Below are 12,230 nucleotides of genomic sequence, written 5' to 3'. Positions count from 1 at the left end.
ATTAGAAGGGGGTGTCCCAATACTTTTTACAATACAGTGTACTATATATTGATTTCAGGAATGCTCTCCATATAGCAGATCAAACGATCCCTTAAACGGGTGATTCTCTCCACTTGTTGCTCTATACTAGAAAAATATAACAGTATCTATTTATCTATATCAGATTTTACGATGCCTATAACTGGAGCCAGAAAACATTTGGTTTATTGGTTTATTGAAAGTCATCAATTCATTAGCAGCTATTTTATTGCCATCCTTTATGCATCATGCACTGGCAAAGAAGAAAAATGGGTTTAAAGTGACATTCCTGGCTTAAACCGATATCACCTCTGCATTTATATCAGGACATTTATGCCGTATCGTGACGTTTGTTAAGTGATGTAAGCGAATTCCTGTTCCTGGTGCAGTTTTGTAACCCTGTATGATCAAGGAGAGGCAGCTTCAAAGAACGGAGTGAAAGAAGAGCAACGGGGTGGAACATTGGACAGGTTTGGATGTCACTGGATATGGAGCACGACTCCGGCCTGCACACACTTCACTCTTCCTGATGAGTGTAAAATCAGGATAGATGGGATAATTACATTGTTATTTAAGAATACAAATGCAATCATTTACTCACCCCACATCCTTCCAAACCTGTACAACCTTCTTTCTTCGGGGGAATGAAAGTGGATGGGGACCAAAACCTGTCAAGCTGCAAAAATGACCGAAATAACAACATAAGAGCATCATAAACATAGTCTACAGTTGAGGTCCAACGTTTACACCCCCCTTTCAGAATCTGCAAAATGTTAATTATTTTAGCAAAATAAGAGGGATCATACAAAATGCATGCTATTGTTTATTTAGTACTGACCTAAATAAGATATTTCACATAAAGGTGTTTACATATAGTCCACAAGAGAAAATAATAGTTGAATTTATAAAAAATGATCCCGTTCAAAAGTATACATCCCCTTGATTCTTAATACTGTGTTGTTACCTGAATGACCCACAGCTGTTTGCTGTTCTTCAGAAAAATCCTTCAGGTCCCATAAATTCTTTGATTTTGCAGCATTTTTGTGTATTTGAACCCTTTCCAACAATGACTGTATGATTTTGAGATCCATTTTTTTTACACTGAGGACAACTGAGAGACTCATATGCAACTATTACAGAAGGTTCAAATGCTCACTGAAGCTCCAGAATGAAAATCGACATTTTGCAGATTCTGAAAGGGGGTGTAAACTTTTGACCTCAACTGTATATTCCAAGTTTGGAAACAGATAAAAGTTGTTGTTCAATAAAATCTTGCCTGCTTGACATCTGTGGTCACTCCTTATGTTCTACATGAAAGGAAGACAGACATAAAGGTGAGTAAATTATAACAAAATGTCATTGTTTAATGAAAAAAAAAACGCCCGTTTTCTTGACTTGCTCAACTCTGCAGTGAATGGGTGCCGTCGGAATGAGAGTCCAAACTCCTGATAAAAACATCACAACAATCCAAAGTAACAAAGTAATCCACACCACTCCAGTCCATTAATTAACATCTTGTGAAGCCAAAAGCTGCATGTTTGTAAGTAACAAATCCATCCTTAAGGTGTTTTAATATTAAAACGTCACTTCTGGTCATAATACCAGTCCATAATCGCTGATTTCTGATCTTGCATGGCCTGGGGGTAATTTTTCCTTTTCGGATTAACTGTTCCTTTAAGATGAAAACACACACATATAACATCAAACACACACACACACACACACACACACACACACACACACACACACACACACACACACACACACACACACACACACACACACACACACAATAAAGTTGAAGTCCACTGGTATGCAGACAGGTTGGTGAACTGCAGTACATACACACAGACCAGTGGAGTGTTTGACTTTGGGAACCTTGAGTTTTGGTTTATAATTAACATTAGAGAAAAGGACCGTGACGCACGAAACACTCACTTTCTCAGGATTACACTGACTGCTGCAAGAAGCAAGCTCTGTTAAACATTATTCATAAAACTGCACAGAAGAATGAGCCGGTGATAAATTCAGAGGCAAATGACTTTGTTTGAGGCTTGGTGAAACTGGGCCTAAGGAGAGCAAAGTGCAATTTGCATGTGGATTTGAATGTACAGTTTCCAAACAGAGTTGACTGCAGGGCACAGCAGTGATTTCACACAGTAAAAAACATCACTTCATATGAGAGAAGAGACACACACCAATAAACCTCGCACAGTAAAACCAAAGGCCGCACACGATCAAATCAAATCTGAACATATTAGATGTTAAACAGACGCCCTCTACTGGAGAAACTAATAACGTGCTTAATACACTTAATAAAAGTTATTAATAGTCAGGCTATGTATTATATATACCTACGGTTTTCATTTTAAGACTTACAATAGTAACAGAAACTATTAATAAACATTTTAATGTTTTTTAAATAATTTAATCGAAAACATATAGCTATTTGCATAATGTTGTATATTTAAAAAACACTGGGATAAAGCATTTCTATTCATTTATAGGCTAATACATATTTAATTTATCACAATATTCAATTTTCTGACAGACTTTATATATTTTTGTAATATTTTATTTTGTATTATGTTTTATATATAAAATCAGCAGGAATCAATAAGAAAGTACTGAGACGCTCCAATCCATAGAGCGCGTTCGAATAGAACTCGCGGGGAATATAAAGTGCGTGACATTCTGACATTCTTTGTGGGTTTCTTGTAGTGGTCGGTGAGTTTTCACAGCAATGGGACATCGAGCGACAAAAGTGATTCCTATTGGCGAGGTGTACGAACACCATCTTTGTACACCCCCAAAACCCAGCACCAACACGGCGGTTCAACATCTTCATTCTTGCGATGAGACCCCTCTTGCTGCTGGAGGAGGAGGAGGAGAGGAGGAAGGAGAAGGAGAGGAAGGAGGCAGGGAGAGTTGAGGAGGAAAGAAAGAGGAAGAAGTGGTGGCGGAGACTTCGCTCTTTCTTTAGAGCTGCCAAAAAGTCTCCAAAAAGCAGCTCAGGTCAGGGAGAGGTGGAGCAGCAGCAGGATGAGGGAGAGAAGAGGAAGGTGGCTTGGGCTGGAAGAAGTAGTGATGGTAAATGACACATCCATGTTATGAGAATGTGTTTTGTTTCTAAACTCAACTACTTTGATCATATAAAGTCTAACGCCAGAAAGCACAATATAAAAATGTACATCAGCACATGTACCAAAATCCAGGTCAAGTCCATGATTAGATCTTTATTCCATGACATGTTAAAAACATCGTATGTCTATATGTACAAATATGCGTTCAAACTTTAAATATGCAATTATTAAAATGTATAATTACAATTAGTTTTGAATATGTATAAATTGAATACTGCCTGACAAGTCACAATTCCATGTTATTTCATCTTTTAATAGACTACATCTTCAGCTGCTACACCATTGGGGATCAGCTGGGGAAGGGTGGTTTCGGCGTTGTATACGAAGGGAGACATTTGGATGATGATCTAAAAGTAAGTTATTTTAAATAACTTTAATGTACTTTACTGTTAGCCCTCTTTGCATTTCTTAAGTTATTTTTTTGTTTTGTTCATCAGGTGGCTTTGAAATATGTCACAAAGACTCAGCACATGGAATGTATTGTCATCGTAAGTACATTGCACTATATAAACACCATCCAACCTCTCATATTAACATTAACACATATCCCTATTTGAGAAACAACCATCATGAAAACTCAACTCTTCTAGCCCGATCATCCAAACCCTCTTCCAACGGAAATCGCCCTCACCATCCTGGCGAACAAGGGTCCCAGCGTGCCAGAGATCATCAGGCTGCTGGACTGGACGGACCACCCTGACCACTTCGTCATGGTCCTCGAATGTCCCTCTCCCAGTGAGAATCTCACGGAGTTCATCAGGCGTCAGGGTGGAGGAGAAAACACGGCAGATCATGCGGCAGGTGGCTCATGCTGCAAGCACGTGCTTCCTCCGTGGAGTGCTCCACCGTGACGTCAAACTCCAGAACCTCGTGATAAACAGGGAGACATCTGAAGTCAAACTGATTGACTTCGGATGCGGGGACATTCTGAGGAGGACACCATACAGGTCCTTCCGTGGTATGTATGATATAATTCATTTCTTCTATCCTGATATGGATCATTAGGATGTCCTAAAGCAAACTTACACATCATACAAACTTTGCTACTTTGCTCCTCCAGGCACAGCAGCGTACTCCCCTCCAGAGTACCACCGCATGGGGAAATACTTCGGCGGGCCAGCGACGGTCTGGTCACTAGGGGTCATGATGTTCACACTGCTGTGTGGAGGCTTCCCCTGTGACTATGACCTCTTCCTGCTGGAGTACAAGCACTGGTCCAAACCCGGCTTATCGAAAGGTCAGAACCAATTCAGAACCATACAAAACATCTTACAGCTTAGAATAACGATCAAATAGAGCAGATGTGAAGTGTAAGGTTATCAAACGTCCTACCCGTCCTCCTGCACAGAATGCTGTCACCTCCTCAGGGCTCTCCTGCAGGAAAAGTTGGCTTGGGGCAAATCATGTCCCGCAACTGGTTTAAGGTAGTGAACCTAAGATCAGCTAAAAAGACTTAATATCCTCATGGGAAGGAATTGCATAGTCAAATCTGTTGTTTTGTTTCAGGTTGTCTCGTGAGACCACTCCAGTTGGCATCTCTCTCTTGCGGGGCGAGCAAGCCATGTGTAGCGTCTTGCGCCTTGGCTTGAGGAAGCAGTATTAGCGTCTGGCGGTACTGCTTCCGCAGGGATGTGTACATATTGTATATATGTACATACTTCTTTTGGTTGCCCCTTTTTGTTTGTCCCATCATGGCCACTCCATTCCTGAGGTTCCTGCCACAGCTGTGCCAATGCAAGAGCTCTGTCTTCACCTCCACAATGTGCACAAGAGCTCCCATTCTCTGCCACCATGCAAGGCAAAGATACCAAAGGGGTTGCTCCACACCTGTCATTGGCCCCCCAATGGTGTAGTTGGCTTGTCAGAGGTTACTGTAAAGGCCAAAGCCAGAACAGGCACCAAAGGCCGTGTCAGTCCACAGCTACCCTGGGCTCCCACAGCTCCCCAGCCAAAGAGGGTCCTGTAATGGCCACCTCGGCCTCCAAGCTCCTCACAATGTTAGCTCTGTCCCAGAGCTCCCTGCCTTAGAGATTCCTGCTACAGAATGCAAAGATAATGCATTCTTAATTTGAGCAAATGATTAAAAAAGTTTCAAAATGTTCAAAATATTTTTTTATTTTATTTTTAAAGAAACAGGGATCATATACATTAAAAGTGGACTTCAAAGTACAAATAATATTTGACAAATTTATGAAAATACTATTATATACGACAGATTACAAATTGTAATCAAACTTTGTTTTATAGGTTAGAAAACAGTTATTGCATAGCAATACAAATCTCCAACAGTCTTGTCAGACGTAGCTGCAGAGATGTGAAGAGTCAGGAATAAGCACTAGAAAAAGAAAACAAGACACAATGAACATTTAGTAACAAGCACAGTTAATAGTGTGCATACATCTCATGAGTAACCAGGCTTATGGCATAATAATTTAAACTTATTAGTTGTTTCACTTCAGTATCAACTGTGTCTCAGATGTTTCTCCTAGAATAACTACAAACCTAGAAAGTCTACAAACTTTGGTGTACGCACAGTTTGCGACACAGTTGGGATTTCTTCAGAAACTCTACAGGGTACAGATGTGAGATTACGCCATTTGACTTTTAAGAGCCTAATGTTACTAATTGTCCGTCTCTTTTGTTTCCCGTGTTTTTCCCGTGAATGAAAATCAGCTTATTTTCTGAAAGCCAGTCTAAAGCTTGAATTATTAAAGTGTGCTTCATTCAGGAGGTCGATTACGCTATCTGGGCTCAGCGTGGGCCGACAGATTTACTGCGTCTCTTGCTTTGTCCCCACGCTCATTTTACAATTCTTTTGTTCTGACAGTGACGTTACAGTCTGGGTTACGGCAGCTGCATTGTGCTGATAGCCAAGCCAATGAACACAGACTTTGCCATTAACATGTTGCTAGGAAGATAACCATGTAATACTCCACAAATGAAATATTGTGTAAAACAAAAAGTATTTTTATCAGTGTTTTTCATGTGAGTATAATATGCATTTAATAGTCAAAATTTCAATTCAAGTTTCAAGTTTCAATGCATATACAGTTGAAGTCAAAAGTTTACATACACCTTGCAGAATCTGCAAAATGTTAATTATTTTACCAAAATAAGAGGGATCATACAAAATGTTATTCATTTTATTTTTATATTTAGTACTGACCTGAATAACATACTCCACATAAAAGATGTTATAGTCCACAAAAGAAAATAGTTGAATTTATAAAAAATGACCCTGTTCAAAAGTTTACATACGCTTGATTCTTAATGTTACTGTGTTGTTACCTGAATGATCCACAGCTGTGTTTTTTGTTGTTTAGTGATAATTGTTCATGTTTGTCTTGAACAGTTAAACTGCCCACTGTTCTTCAGAAAAATCCTTCAGGTCCTACAAGTTCTTTGGTTTTTCAGCATTTTGTGTATTTGAACCCTTTCCAACAATGACTGTGTGATTTTGAGATCCATCTTTTCACACTGAGGACAACTGAGGGACTCATATGCAACTATTACAGAAGGTTCAAACACTCACTGATGCTTCAGAAGGAAAAACGATGCATTAAGAGCCAGGGGTGAAAACTTTTGAAAAGAATGAAGATGTGTAAGTTTTTCTTACTTTGCCTAAATATATATATTTTTTCATTTAGTACTGCAGTTCAGAAGCTACAAAAGATACTTACATGTTTCCCAGAAGACAAAATAAGTTAAATTTACCCTGATATTTAAATTAAAAAAGTTTTCACCCCCGGCTCTTAATGCATCATATTTCCTTCTGAAGCACCAGTGAGCGATTGAACCTTCTGTAATTGCTGCATATGAGTCTTGCGGACTATATGTAAACATCTTTTATGTGAAATATCTTATTCAGGTCAGTACTAAATAAAAAATTACATGCATTTTGTATGATCCCTCTTATTTTAGTAAAGTAATTAACATTTAGCAGATTCTGGACGGTGTATGTAAACTTTAGATATTAACTGTTCCTCAAAATTTGGTGAGAACAAGGTATCTCATGAGATATCTTAAAAGACGTAATATTACCTAATTTGATGAAGCTGAGTTCAAAAATATGAATAAAAACTTTCTATCACGTATAGTTTTTGCACTAAATACAAATTTTCAAAAGATTTATGTGTTTATGCTTTAAAGCTCTCAATTTTGAAACTAAACATCATATTTTTGTGAGAAAGTGTGATGTGCTTAAACAAAACAGGCACTATTTTTTGGAATCAGCACCTCAAAATTAGTAAGAAACAAGAATAGGATTTCAATAAGCAAACATGTTATCAATATGTTATATATTATTGCACTTATTATCAAAATCAAATGAATATGGAATTGCTGCATAATGCATTTCACTTATGATGCAGCCTTACAAAACAAGGCAGCTCACTTTATTTTGGAACAGAACTCAGGAGTGAATTCTAGAACCATTTTTGGTTCCCCTAAGAATCTTTCTGTGAACAGTTCTTAAAAGAACCATATTTGAACCTCTTGTGGAATGGAAAGGTTCCATGGAAGTTAAAGGTTCTCAACTGAACCAACTACGCTCAGTAAAGAGTGTACACTCTAGTATGAACTCTAACCTGGTGAAGCGCGCCAGCGTCCCGAGCCCCACAATTCCTGTTAGGCCATACAAGCAGATCAGGATGGATCCAATAATGACATCAGCTCGCAGGACGTACGACTGCCAAATGATGAAATAGAGCACCAGCAGCACTGTGACACCGGTTGCAATCAGATTTAAAGCTGTGTACCTCTCACTCTCCTGTAGGTTTCCCCTGATACCTGAGGATAAGAGACCAATGAAAATGTTCTACAGTTTTTGTTCCCTCATGGATTGCCTAAATAAAAGCAGGATAATGCCAAACTTACCCCAGTACACCCTAAGGACCTCAAGACTGGCCATGAGAAACAGTAGACACACGTCTAGAGCGAGTCGGTCACTGGGATAACTCAACACATACGCTGTCACAAAGATAAAACCACATAAAAACCACACGTTAGTACAAATCCCAAACTATTATGTATGCATGAGCAATTGTACTAGTGATGAATGACTAACAAAACACCACCAATGACTCCAAAAGCCATTACAAAAGGACTTAAGAGGAAGTACTCACTCTTGTAGATGATCATGGAGAGGGTGGACAGGAAATACAACACACTGTAAGCTGCTGAGAGATACAGCAGGATTTGGAGCAGCACTGATGAGAGCTGCTGTCAGTTAAGGCTTAAATTGTGAAAAAGTATTCTTTGGAGTAGCTTATGAATACAGTGACGTTACAGTTTGGGTTATGGTTATGGCCAAGCCATGAACTTAGACTTTGCTAAGATAAACATGGAATACTCCACAAGTTTAATATTGTGTAAAATAGACACTTTTGTATTTTTATCAACACTTTATTATGTAAGTATAACATGCATTTAATAGTCAAATTTCTTTCTGACTGAGGACTGTTGCAATGCATTAATATGGGAAAGATGCATACACAGTTGAAGTCAAAAGTTTACATACACCTTGCAGAATCTGGGAATTATTTTAGCAGAATAGGAGGGATCATATAAAATGCATGTTATTTTTTATTTAGTACTTACCTAAATAAGATATTTCACATAGAAGATGTTGACATATAGTCCATAAGAAAAAATAGTAGTTGAATTGATGAAAATGACCGTGTTCAAAAGTTTACATACACTTGATTCTTAATACTGTTTAGTATTTTGTTTTTTGTTGAAAAGGCTACTATGGTAAATGTAATTATTAAATAATTATTAGGGATTTTAACAAACATTGAGTTAACAAACAGTATGCAAAAAAAATGAATTTTAAATTTTAATGTAGGGAAGAATGAATATTAATTTAAATAAATAAATAAAAAAATTAATATAAAGTATATATAACTAGTAAAAGTAAATTTGCCAAAACTGGCTTTGAGTATTGACTTGACAAAAACTTTGAATGTTTGTAGGCCTTAAAGATAGATAGATAGATAGATAGATAGATAGATAGATAGATAGATAGATAGATAGATAGATAGATAGATAGATAGATAGATAGATAGATAGATAGATAGATTAAACTTTTTATACGTTATTATTGACCAAGCTGAAAGTACACTTCATTTCCTAAAATGCATTACCTGTGTTAAATTGCAATTCAATAAACTGATCTTCCGGTCATTGAGATTCAACTTTTTGTGGAGTGTTACCCGTAAGTTAAATATTGCTATGTCCTGACCATTATTTAGATTTTTTTTTTCGTCTATCCATCCGTTCATCGTTCAGGAACTATGTTCTTCAGTGAATATTCACAAAGGATACAACATTGGTGTTTTTGCCTAAAACAAACAAACGGAGAAGAAAAAAAAAAGAATTACACTTAACATCCGAAATAAAACAACCTATAAGAATTCAGATATGCACGTATTAAAGAAAATATGTTGCACAATGGCTTAAAATGCATGAAATAACAAATATATCTTGCACTTTCATAGTGTTTCATATTTAAATATAACATTACGGTTTTCCATACAGCAGAGGAACGTCGACAGGCCAGTACCACCATTAAAAAACATTAGTAATGGATAAATATTATAAAGCATTAAGTAAATATTAGAAGAACGTGAAGATTTCGCTGTAATATGATTAAAACTGCGTTTATTTTCGCTGATAAATACAGTATCTATGGCAACGACGCGGGTTACCTGCCCGTCCAATCGCCATCTTGATTCGGTTCCTCTTCTCCGGTTCGGCTGGTCGATGGTCTCTAGCGCGCTCTAGTGAACGGGAGTGATGTCAACAAATACGTTTTAAATCATTGCTAGGTAAATATAACAGAAAATACATTAATAATATGTAACCCTGGACCACAAAACCAGTCATAATGGTAAGCTTTCTTGAAATTGAGATCTATACATCCTCTGAAAGCTGAATAAATAAGCTTTCCATTTCCGTTTGTCAGGATAGTTTGTCTGTTTGGTTGAGATACAGCTATTAGGTTTTGATATTTATGGTAGGAAATGTACAAAGTGTCTTCATGGAACACAACCTTTACTTAATTGTTTGGTTTGTTTGATTGAGATATTTGAAAATCTGGAATCTGAGGGTGCAAAATAAATCTGAATATTGAAGGAATCACCTTTGAAGTTGTCCAAATGAAGTTGTTAGCAATGCATGTTACTAATCAAAAATTACGTTTTGATATATTTATGGTAGGAATTTTACAAACTATCTTCATGGAACCTGATAAATGAATAAATACCTAAATTAATAAATAAATAAATGTGGAAATAAATAAATGTAGAAATACATAAATGTAGAAATACATACATAAACAAATGAACGAATAAATAAATAAATGCTGAAATAAATAAATAAATGAGATCTGAATAAATGAATGAATAAATAAATAATTCTGTCAAAAGTGTAATTTTTAATTGTGCTATTTTTGTACTATGTTATACTACATTTAAGTATTTCATTTATTTATTTTTACATTTATTTATGCATTTCTACATTTATTTATTTATGTATTTCTGTGTCCGTATGTTATTTATTTATATATTAATTCATGCATATCTGCATTTCTTTATTTCAGCATTTATTTATTTATTTATGTATTTCTACATTTATTCATTAATTTATTTATTTATTTATTCACACATTTATTCATTTATGTATTTATTCATTTATTTTTTTATGTATTTACACATTTATTTATTTATATTTATACTTAAGTCATTTTTGTCCTCCATAGGACAGCTTTTATCTGAAATTGAAATCTTTTGTAATCAATGTTATTTGATCAATTTAAAGCATCCTTGCTAAATAAAAGTATTCATTTCTAAAATATCTTTAGAAAAATAAATAAATAACATTTATACTGACTCCAAGCTATAGTGTATAATGTTACAAAAGCTTTTATTTTATTTATTTATTTATTTTTATTATTTAGCTTTTTATTTTATTAAATGTTGATGATAATAATAATAATAAATGTTTCTTGAACAGCAAATCAGCATATTAGAATGATTTCTGAAGGATTATGTGACACTGAAGACTGTAGTAATGATGCTAAAAATGTAGCTTTGAATATAGAAATAAATTACATTTTAAAATATATTCAAATAGAAAGCAGTTTTTTTAAATAGTAAAAATATTTCAAATTTTTAACTAAATTACATGTATTTTATTTTTTTACAAAAATTAATAAATTTTCTTTATACTGTACAGTCACGCCCAAATGAAAACCTTCAGTTTTAAAAATGTCTGCAACCAGTAATCTCTCTCTCTCTCACACACACACACACACACACACACACACACACACACACACACACACACACACACACACACACACACAGTTAAAAAAATAAGCACATTTGTGTAACACAAACACACACATACTTTATAATGTTCTGGAATGTATGATAAGACACACCTGCTGAAAGAGAGGAAATTTGATCCGTTTCTTAAGGTTGTTGTGCAAAATACAATCTGAAAATATTTTAGAGGGTAAAGAATTGGGTTTAATCTCACTAACAACTTATTTTAGCAGTAAAAAAGCACAGCGCAAGGCCTAAATCGCTACAAACCACAGTGTCTGACCGTTATCATTTGGTTATAGATTAGCTTTACTGAATCACATGGTCTCAATGACTTTAGTCAACAATAGCAGTATACAGCCAGAGTAAGACATGCTGTAACTTCACAAACACACACTCCCATGTAAACACACACACACACACACACACACACACACACACACACACACACACACACACACACACACACACACATTCTTTGTGGACAGGGTCACATGTGTGCATCCACACAGCTACGCTCACATTTAGACGAAGTGCATTAACACAGCCAGATGTTTCTTTGTCTTTGCAGCCTCAAGCTCTCTTTTTCTCGCCTGCGTCCTCCCAAACAATCCACGCAGTGTGCCGTGGGAAGAACGGGCGTGTTGTTCAGGTCAAACAGAGGAAAAAGGACAGCGAGAGAAAGTGAGAGAGAGAGAAAGATGCTCCAGCTGTGAGTAAAAACAACAAAACTGCATTTGAT

The 12,230-nt window shown here is 36.1% G+C and overlaps 1 protein-coding gene across 1 annotated transcript; it reads right to left on the bottom strand.

Moving 5' to 3' along the window:
* Positions 1–5,298: 5,298 nt before the first annotated feature.
* Positions 5,299–9,892, bottom strand: LOC141301111 (transmembrane protein 80-like). Its single transcript, XM_073831361.1, has 6 exons — positions 9,869–9,892; positions 9,486–9,502; positions 8,285–8,378; positions 8,037–8,129; positions 7,748–7,949; positions 5,299–5,496 (listed from the first exon to the last, which is right to left on the bottom strand). Exons 1-6 carry the CDS (start codon positions 9,885–9,887, stop codon positions 5,484–5,486), a joined length of 438 nt encoding a protein of 145 aa, XP_073687462.1. The 5' UTR covers positions 9,888–9,892; the 3' UTR covers positions 5,299–5,483.
* Positions 9,893–12,230: the final 2,338 nt, after the last annotated feature.

Source organism: Garra rufa, chromosome 25, assembly GCF_049309525.1.
Source record: "Garra rufa chromosome 25, GarRuf1.0, whole genome shotgun sequence".
In the NCBI taxonomy this organism is placed as follows: domain Eukaryota; kingdom Metazoa; phylum Chordata; class Actinopteri; order Cypriniformes; family Cyprinidae; genus Garra; species Garra rufa.
This window is presented reverse-complemented; position numbering and strand designations above follow the sequence as displayed.